The 20,069-nt window shown below is 27.7% G+C and overlaps 1 protein-coding gene across 1 annotated transcript in view; it reads right to left on the bottom strand.

Moving 5' to 3' along the window:
* The window catches only part of LOC105620809 (protein mahjong), a 110,914-nt gene extending 93,328 nt beyond the window's left edge, over positions 1-17,586 (bottom strand). The window contains exons 1-4 of the mRNA XM_012202291.1: positions 17,326-17,586; positions 14,232-15,608; positions 13,826-14,035; positions 12,185-12,351 (exon numbers count right to left, since the gene is read on the bottom strand). Coding sequence (XP_012057681.1) covers positions 12,185-12,351; positions 13,826-14,035; positions 14,232-15,608; positions 17,326-17,586 — 2,015 coding nt within the window. The remainder of the gene's footprint in view (positions 1-12,184; positions 12,352-13,825; positions 14,036-14,231; positions 15,609-17,325) is intronic.
* Between the last annotated feature and the right edge of the window lie 2,483 nt (positions 17,587-20,069).

Genomic DNA, 20,069 nt, shown 5'->3' with positions numbered 1-20,069 from the left:
CATTTTTTATATCGAATTTTTTCCATACAATCAATATTTTTTGGTTTTATATTCAAAATATCTACATTTTTTATATCGAATTTTTTCCATACAATCAATATTTTTTGGTTTTTATAAGCGAAAAACGTGCTTTTTGCAACTATTTGATTTTTTTTTGCATATTTTCTTCACAAATTCGAATTTCAAATACGCAATTTCTTTTCTGATGACCTTTCAAGACTTTTGTGCAGAGAAATGCTGATTTATAATTTTTTTTCCGATAAAATTCTATTTTCACTGAACTATTCTTGCTACTCGAGTTTATCAAGGAGAGGTATACTATATAACGCGCATGAAAAATCGTAAACAATTAAATATCTCGTAAATGTTGCGTTTTGGCATGATTTATACTATTCAAGATTAATGGGAGGGGTACACTGTTACTACAATTTATTAAAACCTATATGTTATTTAGAATGCCCCTCGCCCCTTATTGATATCGCCGAATAGCCGAGATTGTCAAGAAAATATTTTCGGTCGCTTGAAACAAGCGACTAGTGTGAGAAGGAGCTCGCTGTCTCGTTCACTCTCGGCGCATCGGAGCCGAGTACACGGATATGGGCTCATGCTTGCATGTGTTACAGCGTCACGATAAATGGCTGAACTTATAAGCGTGGAAAAGTGATGTTTTGATGATGAAATTTATATTGCCATTTCGTTATTATTTGTTTCATTGTGAAAATGTGACTCATATTTATCAAAGTCATAATTATTGATGAAAACTAAAGTTATCTTGGAATTTTATATGTAAAAGCGTATATTTCACTCGTTTCAACAGCTGTCGGCTCATGTGTTTTTGCCCGAATATATATAGATTCACTTTCCGTGCCTTTTATAACATTTACTGACTATCACGGGAGAAAAGGACAATTTTCATTGATTTTTACAAGTGTTTTAAAGCGATTTCGTCATTTCGTTTCATTCAAATTGTTTTTATTTAAAAATAGCATGCAATATAATAATAAATTAACGTGTCATTCCTCGCTTTTGACGTCACAATTCCAATATGGCCATCACGATCAAGAGCTTTAAAAAATTCTAAAAAAATTCTCAAAACTTTATAAGAAGAAAATAAACAATTTTTGTCTTTCGATGTTTTTTTATAAAGTTAATAGTATTTGAGTAAAAAATTGAAAATCAATATTCAGTAATATTTGGTAAATAATATCTTGTTAACTATTGCGAAAATTGCAAAATGGTAGAGGACTTTTCGACTTAGTTTAGTCCGCTCTACCTGCTCACAAGCGTTGTCGGTTGAATTTTTGAACATCCTGTACATCAAAATATGAATAAATACATATTCAAAAAACAAAATAAAGGGCTACGAGCCAAGCAAGGTCTTTAATGCTAAAATGTTAAACAATAAATATTCTAAAACATACGTTTCTATCCTGATCAAGTTATTTTCAATGTTAAAAACGGAATTAAAAGGTATAGCAACAGGAAAAAAGCCCCGTATGTAATCAATTGACACAAGAAGCAAAATAAAGCTTCTGTCAAGCTAGCAAGATCAAAAGAGATTCGAAAAAGACCTTTTGAACTATTTAGTGCTTATTTTGTACTAACTTGTGTTACAAAAAACAATTTTGTACCATATGCATTTAGAAGAAACGTATAGCGCTGCTAGCTTAACATCAAGTTAGTAAGACCACAAATAAAAAATAAAATAAAATAAAATAAGATTTGAATAGTACTGATTTTATGTTAATTTGTACTATTAAAAAAGTTAATATATTGATCCATTCTTTAAGGACTAAACTTCTACTAAACTGAATTGACTCAAATGAAGACTCAAGAGCAAAGTATTCTTCGCTACGAGCAGAATCAATCGCTACTTCCACAATAGAAGCGTATATAATTTGTGCTGCCAAAATATGAAGTTTCAGATTTTGCACTCCCACCCGTTTCCTTCGGAAACTCATGGCGCAGGGTACTTTACTCTTGAGCATAATAGGAGTCAAGGATAGTTTCTGAATGAATGGTGGGGCAAACGAAATCTGAAACTTTATTTTTTATCGACACAAATTATAACACTTCTATTGCGGAAATAGCGACTGATTCTGCTCGTGGCGAAAAATAATTTATTCTTAAGCCTTTTTATTATGAGTTAGTTCTTGAGAATCAATATTTATAATTAACTTTTTTTTAGTTAGAATCAATATTTATAATTAACTTTTTTTAGTTAGCAGTACCATGTTTTTTCTAAATGCATACGATACAAAAATGTTTTTGTAGCACAAAATAGCACAAAATAAGCACTAAACAGTTCAAAAAATCTTTTTCAATTCTGCTCATTTAGTCCTGCTAACAGGAGTGCAAAATAAACATCCAGATAAAAGAATATTTCGTACGAAGTTTCATCTCAAAAGAGCGATACTATTTCGAGATATTGAAAAAAATGTGATTTTTCATTAGTATCTTTTTTCTCCGCTAAATCTAAACATATCTTTAAAAAAAATCATGGATAAAGAATAAAAAAAAATTAGAGTAAAACATCTTTTTGTCATTCTTGGTTCAAAATTCTGTTTTTTTTAAATTCAAAAATTTTTTAAATCGTATTTTTATATGATCTGAATGTTTGACCATTTCTAAAATAATTCAGCAGTTAAATCTCATCGTATATTATATTCAAAATTTTTTGCAAATTTTTTAATTTGGTGGAACATGTCGAAAAAATAAATAAAAACCGTTTTTTTGACCCATTTTCGATGTAAAATATACCAGTTGACATATTTTAAATTTATTCTTAACTTAAATATAATTGTAAGCCCGATTGCATCAACGTTATTTTGATTTTAAATAAGGCTTAAAACTCTTTCTGTCTCTGTCTCTTTTTGGCTTTAAAACGAAACAGACAGAGTTTTAAGTCTCACTTATGTCACTCACTTATATCAAAGTGACATTGATGCAATTGGGTCTTAGAAGTGTAATTTAGTGGGTTATTTTGAGTTATTTTGAGGATTTTGCAAGAGATGTCACTAAGAGATGGCATTAATGTCAGTGTTGTCAAAAACATTCCAATCGCAGCTGTTGCTTTACTATTACTCCGTAATATTTAATTTATCAACAACATTTATCAACAATAAATGCAGTAACATTGTTTATATCATTCAAAAAATGGAGCTTCCTAAAGAGTATTTTCGACATCCGTTGCTTTTGTTTTTTAATCAGAAGAAAACGGTGGCTGAAGAATCATAAAATTTTGACAGAAATTTATGATAATGTTGCTGCATCAATTAAGATATGTGAATATGAATCCAAACGATTCAAAAGTGATGATTTCAATGTTAACAAATTATCTCGAACAAAGATTATTCAAGATAAAAAACTAGAAAATGCAGATTTGCAAACATTATTTGATGAAAATCCACTTCAGAATTTGCTAGAGAATTAAATATTAATTGTAATAGTTACTAAACATTTATTGTGATATGGGAAAAATAAAGAAGGAAAATGAATTCCACAGTTATCAGGGAATGCCATTGTAAATTGATTGAATGTTTGCATTTCGTTGATTGTCAAATAAAAAAAAAATTGTATTTTATCAAATTGTTACTTGGAATAAAAAATAGATATATTTTGATAATTCCAAACGAAAAAAATCATGGGTTGATCCAAACCAATCATCCAGCAACATTCACTTCCAAGCAGAATATTCATGGTTCAAAGATATTGCTGTGTATTTGGTGGGATCAGAAAAGTATTATATATTATAAACTATTAAATCCGAAAGAAATTGACACCGCAGATCGTTATCGACAACAATTACACAAATTAAAGCAAGTATTAGATCAAAAACAATCTCCAGTTGCAAGTAAGCGACGCAAAGTGATCCTTCTTCAATACTCGATCTCGCATTATCAGTGAAAAAAAAGGATATTAGAGCTGGAATGGGAAGCCTTACTGGCAGGGATTTAAAACGATATGAAAAATATCAGATCTATATCGGTATTTTTCGATAGTCAGGGACTAAAAACGAAATATTTTTAAAACGGAAATATTTTTATTATTAACAATATATCAGTATCAACAATACTTCTATAAAATAATAGCGATATGAAAAACCGAGATCGAATAAAGTATTGAATGTCAAATATTAGTATTCAATTGAAATTTTTATAATACCGGTATACGCATAAATTTTTGATAATATCGGTGTTATACCGGTTGCTATTATTATATATAAAAATTATTATATATAAAACATTATTTTATACCTAAGAACTTTTACACAAATTTATTTATAAAAAATTTATTTATAAATGTGTATAGCTTTGAATATATAGAACTCACTTCACAATCAAAATTATAATCTTTAATCTTAAATATCAATGATAACATTGATATTCTATTATATAATAAAATATGTAATAAAACATTAACGAATCTCGTATCAACATTTTTCTCATGATTCGGGGTGTAACTTATCTGTCTGCTTAATATAAATCTGCGAAATGTAAAAGTAAATTTATATGTAAAAGTAAATTTATATATTATACAGCGCGTTCGAAAATTCAACCGACAATGCTTGTGGGCGGACTAAACTGACAAGGGAATCTCACGAAGTGTCAAATTCTGATTTTAATGAAATTTTGTGAACTTGTAGTCACAAAAGTTTTATAATAAAATTACCTCTGTTCATCCACACCAATATTTTTAAAAAATAAAAAATTTTTAATTAAAAAAAATGTTTATTAAAAATATTGATATAAATGAATAGAGGTAATTTTGTTGTAAAATTTTTGTATAAAACTTTTTCAAAAAATTTTTTGATATCTCGAATAGTTTTCGAGATATAACGGAAAAAGCTGAAAACTGTAAGGAGCGATTTCACCCTTCAAACCATTTTTTCCAATTGATATTTTCTATATTCATCTCTTTATGTAACAAGTTCATAAAGTTTCATTAAAATCTGAATTTTGTGACCATCTTGCAGGATTGTGAGTCAAAAAGTCCTCTACCTCTTTTGCAATTTTCGCAATGGTTAACAAGATATTATTTACTAAATATCGCTGAATATTGGTAATAATTTTTTATTAAATATTATAAACTTTACAGAAAAACAGCGAGAGACAAAAATTGTTTATTTTCTTCTCATAAAGTTTTGAGAATTTTTCTAGAATTTTTTAATATCACGTTTTTTCATATTGGTAAAAATAATTGTCAATAAGTACAGTTGATAAAAAATTCTGAAAAAGTTCTTAGAATTCTATGAACAAAATAAACCATTTTTAATCTCTCACAGTTTTTTCTGTAAAGTTAACAATATTTGAGTAAAAAAATTGAAGATCGATATTCGACAATTTTTAATAATTAATATCTCGTTAATTATTGCGAAATTGCAAAATAGTAGATCGGTAAAAATGGTAAAATAGTTTTTCGACTGAGTTTAGTTCGCTCTATTTACATAAAAATACTTGGCCAAAAATTGCGGAACCTGTGATTTGTGTTTTCGGTGGATACGTGCATGTAGCGTGTTTGCGCGTGCGCGTTGGTGTGTGTGTGCGTGCGTGTGTAGAGTTGCATTTAATTAGCCTTGTAGAAAGTCCCAGAAAAATTACAACTAGATCTTGTTCTGAGTGAAGAGTTCTACAAAATACAATAATGTCGAATGATCTTGATCTTGATAAATGTCATCCAGGATTCTGAACAACATTCAAGAGATTTTAACCATCGGTCGGATCCATTGCATAATGCTAATGCCGGCGATACTGTAATTTTCAAATTCTATCCTCCATTATAACTTAAAAAGTTCTTAATAAAAAAATATTTGATTATAGTATTTTGGAAAGCTCTCGAGATAAGCTACAAAAACATGGAATGAAAAATAGGATAGTCTATCATTCGGAAAAATCAACATGATTCATATAACTTTCAAATGACTATTCAAGATCAAATAACACCATCTTATGTACATCTCGAAACCATACAACTTTTATCGGAAAAGTTTTTTCCTAAAATGCTCTCCGAGATAAAAGAAATGTACGGGTAATCTCAGACACCCGATATATATATATCGAAAATAGATTGTTCCATTAAAAAAAATCATGTGACCTTGATCTTGGTAACCACCCAAGGTCAAATCAATGGTACCTTCTTATGTCTCCCTCCGAACCATAACTTCTGTTTGAAATATTTATCTACCATAGTTTTTGAGAAATCTTAATACATTATTTAAAATGGAACACCCTGTATATGTACATGCATATATTATATATAATTATTCGAACTGCGCGCCGAATTGGTTTCTCGAATTTATAAACACAAACTACTGTAGTATTATCATGAATTAAATTGACAAGCAATTTTTATAATTTGATGCTCAATTAGGTGATCCTATTAGAAAGATATTAATTAATTAATATAAAAACTCAATAATAAGAAATAGAATGGCTATAACGGACAAATCAAAGATCTTTAATGTTTAAATAATCTTATATATAATAATTCAATCTGAATTATTATATACTATAATATATATGTATATGCATATCACATTTGTAGGTATACCACATTTGTGCGCGCCGAATTGATCTTTTATAAACGCAATTAAATAAAACTACTATAGTAATAATATCACAAATTAAATTGACAAGTAATTTTAATAATTTGACACTCAATCAAAATCCTATTAGAAAGTTAATATGTTAATATGTTGAAAAACTATAAATAAATTTATTTAAGAATATTATTAGAGCTACGGTAGTTTGGCTTAGGACGCTCATACAAAATATAGAGATCCCGGTTCAACTTCCGACCGAAGTAATATTTTTTGCAATAAATTTATTTACAGTTTTCATATTAACATCTTTCTAATAGAATGCCTGATTGAGTGTCAAATTATTAAAATTACTTGTCAATTTAATTTATAACATATTACTACAGTAGTTTAATTGCGTTTATAAAAAACCAATTTAGCGCACATATATGTGGTATATATGCATGTACATATATAGTATATAATAATTCAGATTGAATTATTTAAACATTAAAGATCTTTGATTTCTCCATTATAGCCATTATTTTTATTTCTTATTGTTGAGTTTTTAATATTACAGAGTATTATTTCGCATAAATTAAACAATGAGAATTCCATTTTTTCAGAAAAATTAATTTATAACTTATTTCAACATTTCATTTTTTTTAAAACAAAGACCAATTTCTAACTTCATTAAAAGCACATAAACATGATAAACTTATCTTAATACACCAAGAAATATCAGGTTTTTTATCTATAAGATCTATTTAATCCAAAATGGAAGAAATATTGAAATCAGTTAAATTAATTTTTCTAAATGAGGAAAAAATAGAATTCTCGTTGTTTAATCTATGCGAACTCTATAATATTAAAGTTTTAAATTATTGTCTGTTGATGTGGCATTATCGAAGATAAGTATAATTAACTAAATTTAAAAACTTTAAATAAGTTAACTGGTATATTTTAGGTCAAAAAATGGTTATTTTCCGATGTTTCATCAAATCTAAAAATCTGAAAAAATTTCTAGTATAATATGTGATAAGATTTAGCTGCTGAATTATTTTAGGAGTGGTCAAACATTCACATCATAAAAAATGCGTTTTTAAAAATTCTTGAATTTTTTAAAAAGAATTTTGAGTCAAGAATGAAAAAAATGTTTACTCTAATTTTTTTTATACTATTAATACCCATGACTTTTTTTTAAAGATCTGTTTAAATTTAGTGGAGAAAAAAAGATACTAATAAAAAATCATATTTTTTTCGATATCTCGTTGGTTTTTTTTGGGATGAAACTTCGTATAAAATATTCTTTCATCTATGTTTATTTTGTCATCTGTGGCGACATTACATGCGGGGCCCAAAATCCTCCTCATGCTGTTATATCATTTCAAATTATTAAAAACGGTATATAGTATGATTTTTTAAAACACAACACGCGATATTCTTTATTTCATGTATATGAGCTCAGCATAATAGAAACAGTTTTATTTACTATTATATTTTATCTTCGTATTAGGAACAATCTTCGCACGCACGCACAAATAAATTTTAATTTTTTATATGTTTACATTACCAACTTATTTTTTAAGAGGTTTTTTTTACAGAAAATCTAGATTTTTTTCTTGATTTGAATCTCAATTTACTTTGTAAATTTATATGTATTGCACACTCTTGCCTTCAGACGAGTTTTCTGCTCCTTGTATGTCCTAGTTCACGTTTTTTTACTATTTTTTTAACTACCTTATAGACACTTACAATTTTCTTTCAATCATCATCGGAATTGCACCTTGATGGATTCAGAATAGTGCAACTGAGTGAGACTAGAACCTTTACATGGAAGTGTGCAGAGATTCAATATTATGTATTTTATAATGGCCTAAAATGCGGCCAAAACATATGAGTATTGTAAGTAACAGTAAGTAAAAAATAACCATTTTATAAATTAAACTTTAATTGTTTGCGCAATACGTACCGCGCCGTACTCTAATTTACCCAATTTTTGTTAAATTTTTTAAAATTTCGATAGTCTTTAATTTATTATTATTCTTTTGTATGTTTTAGAGTATAATTTATTGTTTGATATTTTAGCCTTCAAGATCTCATTGGCTAATAGCCCTTTATCTTGCTTTTTAATTTTTAAATTTTTAATTTTTAAATTAATTGAACCTTTTATTTATTAGTTGAATTTTTGAAATAAATGTTTTTCCTTAACATATTATATATTAACAAAATTTTTAATTAACAAAGTTTTTAATAGTGGTTATTGTGGTTTTAGCCTAGAAAAATTAGATTTTTGGAGGTAAAATAAAAGATTTGTTTGCGGGAAGTTATTCGAAATGACGTACAAGATACTAAAAGATTGCCAGCGGACTTGGAAAACTTTTCAGCTTGAAAAACTCATCAAAAATGCGATTTTTCAAAAATATTTCAGAAAATATCCATTTTATCGAAATAAGAGTCATTATCAAAAAGAAAGCTGATAAAATAACAAACAATTTTGTTTTATTTTTAAAATCGTATGATCAAATTTTCTGCGATAGAATTTTAAAATTTATGAAATTAGCTTGAAAATGCTTTTTTTTAACCTCGTATGACCAATAATTAGAGATATGATGTTTCATATGTTATGATCCTCAATTTATGTTCAAATGGTTGAGTTTATTTATCAAGACAGATGTGTAATCGAATTGGAAAAAATAATATTCGTATTTTTCTCAAAGTTTACATGTATTTATATACATGTATATATATAGATCCTAGTTGCGTACCACTTTCCAAAATTTATTTTTGAAAAAACAGCTTTCAGAAAAATCGTCTTTTTTCAACATTTTCTAAAAAAACCGTGTTATCCATTACTTTTTTATGAATATCTCAATTCTTAAAAGATTTGTGTAAAAAGTAAAGTATATCAAATTAAAGCTCAGAAAACTTCCTATAAAATACTTTTCATTCTTTTCTGTCTATCAATTTTTGTGCAAGATTTAATTGTTTGAAGAAAATTTTCTGCGATTTTTTTAACTGAAAATTATGATTCGTAATTTAAAAATTTGGAAAAATTAGGATATCAATACTTTTTAACTTCTTAATGGATAATATTCTTTTGAAATTTTAATTAGTTCATATTTTTAGGACTAATAGTTTCGAAGATACAAGTATGCTCTTATTCAGATCGTTAATTCTGATAGTGACTAGCTGGTACCACAGAGGTTAAGTGATATACATATATGCCTTTTTTTATTCTTATACCTTAATTATGAAAATGTGAACATTAACTCTCCGTACACAATCCAAAAAAATCTCTGTGCATACACAACGAATAATTCTAACCCGACATTTTCTTTTGCTTATCTCGGGGTGTAATGTATTTTAATTTTTTTTAAATTTTTAAAATTTTTTTAAATCATTTAAAAATTGAAAAAAAAGAAAATTTTTGGGCAAGAAAGTTGAAAAAATCGTAGCATAAAAGATATTTTACAATAAATAAAAAGGGATCGGAAAAAAACATGCAACGTTTAAAATTGGTTTTGTTATTTTGATGTGTATACTGAGGATTAAGATTTTTAGGGTCAAATGTAAAAAATGAAAAATGGCTGATTCAAAATAGTAAGAAAAATTCGAAATCTTTCGAAGTTCAAAAAAATTCTGGAAATCTTAGAAACATATTGATTTGCTGATTATCAATTATTTTCGAATCAATTTTTTTTTTTACTATTTTGGATCAGCCATTTTTAATTTTTACGTATCCGTATACATATATTCACTAATATTTCAAAAATATTTCAAGACACTAAGCTCGGTTAGTTACTTAAGCACATCAATTATAATGCCGATTCCTAATTGTCCTAATTTACTTGTTTTTTTTTTAAATTATTTTTAATACAGGGAATTTTACTTTGATTTATATACAATATTCATATTTTAAAATATTTTTTTTGTTACATTTTTGTCACAAAATATATTTTAATTTTTTATTTAATATTTCAGAGCATTCCAATAATCAAATAAATCTATTTAATTTTTGAATTCCAGAAAGAGCATAAAATGAATAGCTTTAGAACTCCATTAAAATACTATGTAAAAATTATTTCGATTTCATTGGGAATTAGACTAAAAAAAAAGGGGTACCTTTTGAATCCGAAAAAGAATTCGCAATTGATAACAGAAAAATGAAATCTTTTGGGACCCTTAAGAATATTTTCAAAACAGAAATGGGATGGAAAAAGAATTCATGTCGTAAGTCGGGAATGAAAAAAGAATTCTTTTTGAATTCTCTGTGCTATCTGGAAACTGTATCTTGCACAAAAATTAACAAACAGGAAGAAAGAAAGCATTTTATAAGAAGCATTTTCTAAGCTTTAATTTAGTATATGTTACTTTTTACATAAGTCTTTTAAAAACTGAGATATTTATAAAAAAGTAACGGAGAACACGTTTTTAAAAAAAAATGTTTAAAAAGGCTATTTTTCTGGAAGTTGTTTTTCCAAAAATAAATTTTGGAAAGTGGTACGCAACTAAGATCATATATAAATACATGTAAACTTTGAGAAAAATACGAATATTATTTTTTCGAATTCGATTACACATACCTGTACTAATAAATAAACTCAAATTTTAATGTAAATTGAGGATCTCATAATATCTTTGAAACACAATATCTTGGGAACTATTATACTAATAGTTAAAAAAAAAGCATTTTCAGGTTAATTTCACAAGTTTTAAGACTGTTTATGTACTTTTTTATATATTTTTTACATATGGTAAGTCACAAGCAAGTTATTCATTAAAATTTATTACAATTTAAGAAGATTTATTTATATCTCGATAACATTCTACGAGATTCAATAAAAAATGATTTTGTAAGGAATTAAAAAATCTTTCAATTTGATAATAAATATTTTTTACGTAGGAATAACCGAATCCGAGATACTTAAATAAAACTTAAAAAAAAATTTTCAAAAATAAAGGGAAACTATCCTAAAATCATATCTTGGAAACTATTGGTACAAGGACAAATAAAAAATGATTTTATAAGGAATTCAGTAACCTTCAATTTTCATAGGAAGTATTTTATACAAGAAGTCAGAAATATTTATGAAAAAAGTGAATATCACTTCATTCTCAAAATAACCAAAATACAACATTCTTTAAAATATTCTATTATGAAAAGTATTGATCATACGATCTTAAAAAAAAATTTTGTTCATAATTTTGAAATTGTTCATAATTTTATCAATTTTTTTTTATCTTGATCTTTATTTCAGTAAAATGAAAATTTTCTAAGAAAAACTTCATTTGATCACTTTTTTGAAACTGGTAAGTTTTCCAAGTTCGCTGGTGGTCAGGACTTTTAATATATTGTATAATACATCATTTCGAAGAACTTTTCGCAAACAAATCTTTTATTTGACAATTTTACCTCCAAAGCGCAAAAAAAAAAATTAATTTTCCTGAGCTATTTAAAACCGTTCCATGTAGCTGTACAGCACGCAATTTGTACTCCTGCATAACAGTAGCGTCCCTATACAGCGAGCATGTAGTTGCCATGTAGCAATAGCATAGTGGCAGCCGACGTTATCGTTGCGAAAGGATTAAAATACAAAATTAAAACTTTGATGAATTTTTGTTAGTACGTAGACACATAATATTTTACTAAATCCATTCACTTACCGTCCACTATAATTCCATTCGCGAGCAAAAGCTATGATTTGCAAAAGCAATGTGATACCACCTAAACGATAAAGTTCTTCTACTGGTGGCCATACTGCTCTAACTGACATTAATTCTTGAAGAATTTCCACTTTTGCCTGAACTTCTTCACTGCTAAATTTGCATGCCTACAAAATACAAAATAAACACGTTTAAAAAAATATATATGTATGCACATCTAATATGTTAAAAATATTAAAATATATAATAATTGATTTATAATAGCCAACAAAATTTAATTCAAATAATTTTATATGCAAATAATTTCACGTGCAAATGTGTCATATTTCAGAATAAAATTACTTAATGGAATCCTAAAGCCGTCTGTATTACCGACTAAATTATATAATTTTTATAGATAATAACAAATACTTTTTTTCTCTTTCACAGATTCGAAAATCCTTTTCCAGGATTAAAGTATATGCATTAATACATGTCTATAGAGTTTATGCTAAGAACGACGAAAAATTTCGAAATTAACATATTTTTTATCATTTCTCAGTATAACATGATGTCCAAGCTATCAAGTCATGATATTGCGTTTGATACGAAAATTTTGCAACCTTGTACTTACGAAATAGTAATCCACAAACAGTAGTTTGCATGAACGAATAACATTGAGTTCTTAGAATTAGACTTAGGCGCTTTATTGCGACAAATTTGTTGTACAAAAATTGACATGAACGTACGACTGCGTATATCATAGATTGTGTGAGATATTAGTATGGTAATATATAAAGACATGTCGATGCGCTGAAAAAACAGCGATTTCTGGTGATTTCGTCAGAGTTCGGGTTTCACTTTAGGAGTCCCTTAATTAAATAGTTAAACGTAATTTAAACAAAAGAACCATTAAAGAGATTTTTTTTATTTTACCATTTTATCATATTTTGTATAACCAAATGATAAAATAAAATAAAATAAAGTTCTTAAAATGTTTCGATGTTTAAAGAGTTACAAGCACTTGAGAATCAAACATTCTGAACAAAGATCTAACGTGATTTAAAAAAAAATATAAATAAAAAATAAAGAAATTAAAAAAAATTTATTTTTTTACATATCAAAAAGATGTCTATATGGAAGAACAATAATGAACGTTGTGGGAAAACATTGTGTGTACGAAATTATATACAAAATATGTTGTTCCTAAAATATATTTCTTAAATTTCATGATACTTCTAGAACAAATTATCTCATTAGTTCCCAACTCTGTCAAAATATAAAATAGACGTTCTAATTATAAATACAATCAATATTATAAATACTATCAACACAATTTTTTAAAGATTGAATTTTTAATGCAATTTATAAAATTATAAAATATAAAAACGTGAATTTTTCACGTAACTTTTTTATAGATATTCAAATATGAACGGTAATTATGCTCAAAAAGGGTAAGAATTTTTTTTAATTTGTTGCTTCAGTATTGTATTATGAAGTATAGATCAAATTTATCGCAATAAATATTAATAAAATATAGATAAAAAAATTTTAGCTGCAAGGCCTTTTCGTTTTTCTTTTATAAATTTATAAAAAATTACTCATATTTTTTATTACTCTGATGAGAAAAACTTTTTTAACTTTTAATTATTTACACCTTACCTTATAAGGTGGTAACGATGGTTGCCATGTATCACGTTCAACTCTAACATTTTCCGCACGTTGTAATTGTTCTGCTTTTAAATGCAAATGTGCTTCCATGTATCTCTTCAAAGCAACAGCTACATGCCGTACAATTTGTCGTGATGCACATTCTTCATCATCATTTATAGTTGGTTCTTCTTCAATATTTAAAATTGGCAAAGTAGATATCTATACAGAATTGAATTATATTTAAGGAATAATTTTAATTTATATGAGATTAATATGAGATTAATAATCTATTCTTCGTAATAAAAAAAATTCTATTTTCCATGCTTTATAAGTAAAATATACAAATATTGAGTTAAACAGATATTGAGTTATTTTCATTTTTATATAGTGACCATAAATATTGATGTTTCCTTACTACATTAAACAATTTTCTCAAACCGTCCTGTGCATCAAACTCTTCCAATATAACTTTGAATGGAAAAGAAAACCCAAAGAACATAGTCGCGTGACATCGTCCAGAGTCATGACTACGTTCTAATAACCATAATGCATAAGTCACGAGGTCAGATATTATGTGTTTCGGTAACAGACACACTCGTTCCATAGCATCCTCGCAGTACGCTAGATAGTAGAGACATATCGATACACCTGTTGCTGCAACACTCGGTCTCGGCACATCTAACAGTCTTTGCAAACCACCCACATTTAGGAATTCGATTGAGAATTTTTTGTGACATAACAAAGATGCAAGATACTTAAGAGCCTCAAAAGCAAGTCTGCTATCCTTAGTTTCTCGCACGTTTATATATTTTAGTATTAAGTCCAGAGCATTATGTTCAAATACATGACCAAGGAACTCTTGATATTCTCCCATTGGTGTTAAGTATCGTAAAATTAGCATTTGTCGAGTCGCAAGAGTAGGAGGATACATTTGAACATTACCAATGACATACGATTCCATCTCAGCCCAAGAAGAATTTGAATTTCCTTCTAACAGTGTCAAATGTATATTAGAATTTTGAGACAGACTGGATAACTTTTGCAAATTGCATCTAGCGGATACTGGTACATTCAATATCCTTGTGGACTGTAAACCACTTTGTTTGGATGGTGTTACTTGCAAATTAACATGATTGTTCACGGTTTTTGGGATGGACAGAGGTGGGGACATAATCTTAGGATAGAGTTCGTTATTTTTTATAGGCGTTTCACAACTAGAGTTACTTTTCTTTCTTTTTATAGCTGGCATGTCACTGAAATTGTGCATTGAATCATTATCATCGGAAGAAGGTGAATCTTGATTTTTCATAATTCCATTTTTCTGCCATTTCTCTCGTATTTTACGTTTTTCGGAAATATCTTTATCAATATAATCAGTACTATTTTTATCTTGTCCAAAATGAGCAAATGGCCTAATATTTTTCTGATGATCCTCATGCATTTTTTGCTGACGATCTTCGTGCGCCTTTTGCTGCAACTTATGTAATCGTTGTAACATTAATGGTACCATTTTAGCATTTTGATCTCTAAATCCTGTAGCTATATCTTGTACTTCCATAGCAGCGGCCAAAAGACCGGTCGAATAACTCTGTAATGGTTCAATGCTTTTTTCTGCCCAAGAAAATAATCTGTGTATAAGACCTTCCATATCTGGCTGAAATACTGCTGAAGTTTCTAATCCTGGAAGTATGTCTAACATCAGACGACAGGCAGCAATGTTTAATTTTCTGACGTCTCTCCCAGTTATTCCTGCGCGAGTCCAATATGTATCTCTCAAATAATCATTTATCAACTGAAAATAAGTATATTATATTATTATTAAAAGATTCACACAATGATATGAGATTATAATTTCAAACAAAGTATAGAAAAGTGTTATTATTAAGGCAATGTTGAACTCATCTGTTATTATTGACGTAATTTTCTTATACCCTATTTATCTCATTGCTTTTACAAATTAACAAATTTTTGTAATATGTATATTAAATATGGACTAATGTATCAAACCGGGCGATTCTATATAAAAAACAAAAAAAAATTTTTTAATTTAGATCTTTTCAGCATTTATTAGTTTTTAATATTTAGGTCTCTGAACTCGTGACAAAATTTGCATTATTTAAAGTTTTATGGTTTGTAAAGTTTGTAAAGTTTTATACTTATAAATTGAGAGTAGTCTGACTTATGAATTATATGAAGAAATAACATAGAGTTTTTAAAATTAGATATAAAAATCAAATATGAAAAAAATTAATATGTAAAAAGATCTATGCATGTGTACATATAATATTAATATAATAGTATGTAATAACATGTTAGTACTTTGTAAATTGTACGTTTATATATGTAAATCATGCATAAATCATGTTTCAATCAATAGACAATTCTGACAAAATTTGATTCTATCATCATTTCAGCATCCCCTTAAGCAAATTCTACTTAATTTATAACTTATTTTATAACTGATATGATTATCTTATTACAGAAACATAGTGATATTTTTTGCTTGTTCATTAAAATGAACATATATATATATATATATATATATATATATATACACATATATATATGTATAATATATTAAATTAACATTCAATTTAATTTATGATATTACTATTCCAGTTCAATTTATAATTGTTTTAAATCTGACAATAATCAATGTATTGTTTATAGTCAAGTATACTGGAAAATATATTTAAAATTTACATAAAAATATTATTAGAAATTAAGATCCAGCCTCTTTTTGGGATTCCTCTACTTGTTCATATAACGGTCTAGTTCCAACCCTACATACATTGTAATATACATTAAATTTGAAAACATTATCTGTTAAATTTTATTTAATTCTTTCAACATCTAAAACCAATACTCTGATTCTGTGAATCTTGACGACAGTGTTAATACCATTATATTGTTGTCATATAGACATATTATAGGGTGAATTCACTTTTCACCCTTATATGCTGTAAGTATTATTTCATCTTCATTGTCAATTAAATATTAAACAAGAACAAATAATTCTTATAATATGAGCTATAAGCTATATGCACCTATAGTAAAAAAGCTAAGCAACAATATATCGAATAGAATCAGGATACATAATATACATCTTAAAAATATAGTCAAAATTAAAAAAAATTAATTTTTTAGATGAATTACTTGCTAAGTGTCTTTGAATTGAAAAAAGAATGTTATTAAGATATTTTCATTAAAATTAGGTTTCAAGAGATTAATTTATGGTTTGACTAATAACATAATAAAAAACTACATAATTAAACATTATAATGGAAAATACTGTACAAAATCTTACATTATATATTTTGCAATTACAATAAATACAAAATTTACTTAATATTAATATTGTTATATTTAAGGGTACTGTTATATCAATTGCATTAAAAAAAAATAAATATAATATACATATTAGGATATTGCATTGTAATATATACTATTAAATTTTATTATGATAAATAAACAAAAAGTAGTATAAAATTCTATATGTACATAATTACCTTTGTCATAAAGTTATCCTTCCTAAATAAAACCTTCAATATATGTCCAAAATTACATTCTGGATCAGTACGTGATGGATGTCTTTCATCAAATGGATCTGGATCCATCTTCATATAATTTTCTGTCTCAAGTTCTATTATATCTGCTAATCTTTGAAGAACAGGAATGGGATCATATGTTGATGAACTATGCTCTTCTTCCCATTGTCGTAGAATTTGTACAACATCTGTTACTTCTGCAAGTGATTCTGTATTTGCCATTATAGATCTGTAAATAAGTGTATTTAAAAGTCCAAAATTTGAAAGTCTCTCTCTCTCTCTCTCTCTTTCTTTCATCAGTCTCTTTATTGAAATTTCAATAGACAAACAAAAAAATTTTATTTGAGCTATGTATTGCAATGTATATGGAACATGTATATAAAATCATATACTACAATAAATAAATCATTTTATAACACATTTCTATAAAAGGACACAATTTTATTAAAAAAGCTTGTATTAAAATTTTAATGACATTTTAATGAGTCATTAAATATAGCGTGTGACTCTAAACTCAATTGAAATGCAACATAAAGGTTAAATAACGCGCGAAAGACATAGTGCACGACAATCGATGTTGAAAATTTTCATAATTTTTAAATATGTCAATCATTTAAAGAAAATTCTGTTGGTTAGCTTTAAAGCCTCATCACTGACATTATCAATAAATATTATTATAAACGTGAGTTATACTACACAGACACAACCTCAAAATGTTAAAAACAGTAAACAAAAGCTTCGATATAAAACAGAGAAAATATTAGAGATATTATCTGAAAAAAGGATGTTTAGACGTACTAAAATTCGTTTAAATGAAATCGCGCAACAAAAAAGAAAGAGGTAAGCCGGCCGGCATTGCAATACTGCGAGAATTTGCAATAAACACAAAGACTGTAGCTCAGATATCAATGATAATGATTCACCGCGTACAGTAGCGCGTGTATTTCATAGGTTAGATTCTGCAAAATAATTTGTTTGAAAATATTCATTCGATAATTTTTCTTTAATTTTTCTGATATCTTCAAAAATACGGATAATATATATAAGCTCGAGCACATAATAGCCAAACAATTTTGAGCAATTTCCAGACTTACAAATGTATCACGTTATCATGTATCCGGCTAAAATAGGCTACATAAGGCTACAATTCCTACTGAGTTCCTACCATGGTGGAAGGGATAACACGGGCCTAGTTTCCATCGAGAGTATAAACCGAATCAGAATGTAAAGGCTTAAACACAATTGGCACAGACATGTAAGTTCGATATTATATCCCTCTCTATAATAAGAGCTCTATAATAAGAGCTCTGATTGGATAGTTCTCTGTTCTTGGATTGGATTATTCTCTGTTCCTTATGCCTATGACCTATTGTGTTTAAAGCCTAAAAACCAATTAACTATAGTCGAGTATTCCCCTATTACAGTCAAACGACAGGGGAATGCTTAACTATAGTTCGTTGGTTCTTATATTCTGATCCGGTTTAAACCCTTACCCTGGAAACTAGGCCACGATATGTACATAGGTCCATATTCATAGTCAAAGTTCAAGGCAGCGTTTAAGCCGGAATCAGACTACACATTGAAGATTGAGCTTGAAGATTGAAAGATTGAAATATGACCAATTAAAACAATAGGAGTTAAAAGTCCTTTGTCCTCATTGGTCAAATTTCAATCTTCATCTCAATTTTCAATGCGTAGTCTGATTTCGACTTTAAGGTCATCTTGATCAAGATCAGAGAGAAACCATAGCATTGAGAGAGGCTGTGGCGGCCTTTTTCGCGACAAGCGAAAGTCATCATACACTAGCGGCACCAACATCAATTTTTATAATATAAATTGATGTGAACTACGTATCACATTTTCGCCACTATCGATAAAATCGTCGATAAATGGATTTGGTGCTATATTCATAAACTGTGAATAAAGATAATATTAATTTATAAAAAAATGTTTCTTTTAATCAGATAAGGTGTTTTTTATAGATTTTTGGATGCTGAAAATGATGTCACAAGTTAAATTTGCTACCATGTTACTAGCACGTCAGGTTTTCAAAATAACTGAAATTTAATGTGCAAAAATAGCCCTTTTGTTATATTTAAAATATATAATTGTATACAAGATGTCTGATAATATCCGCGTAATTGTGAGCAGATAGAGCGAACTAAATTGAGTCGAATTTCTCTATCAGTTTGTAATTTTCGCTAATAGTTAACGAGATATTAATTTCTAAAAATTGCCAAATAAGCGGATAAAATCGATGCATAAAACAGCTTTAAGATATTTTTCAGAGTTCTTTATGAAATATTTTAAAGATGTTTTTCAAAAAAACTCTTAAAGTCTTGACATTCAATTTTTCCAGTCTGAGCATTTCCATTGAGAATATCTTCTTTCCCAATTGCTTTATATATATATCTGCGTAGAATCTTCTAGTACCAATATAAATGTTATGGATAAATGTTCTTAACATATCGTTGATTCTCTGTATGCTTGCATGCGTGTGTGTGCGCGCGCGCGCGCGCGCGGCGTGTGTATGTGTGTGGGGCGTGCGTGTGCGCGCGCGTGTGTGGTTGTGTGCACATGCGAGAGAGAGAGAGAGAGAGAGAGAGAGAGAGAGAGAGAGACATATTATAATAAATAATAAATTAGACAACGTATTAATACACTATTATTAAGTAATTTATTTACTTTAAGTATTAGTAGGTACG

This window comes from Atta cephalotes (genome assembly GCF_000143395.1).
Source record: "Atta cephalotes unplaced genomic scaffold scaffold00029, whole genome shotgun sequence".
Classification (NCBI taxonomy): domain Eukaryota; kingdom Metazoa; phylum Arthropoda; class Insecta; order Hymenoptera; family Formicidae; genus Atta; species Atta cephalotes.
Note: the sequence above shows the minus strand (reverse complement) of the source record. Positions and strands in the feature narration are given on the sequence as shown.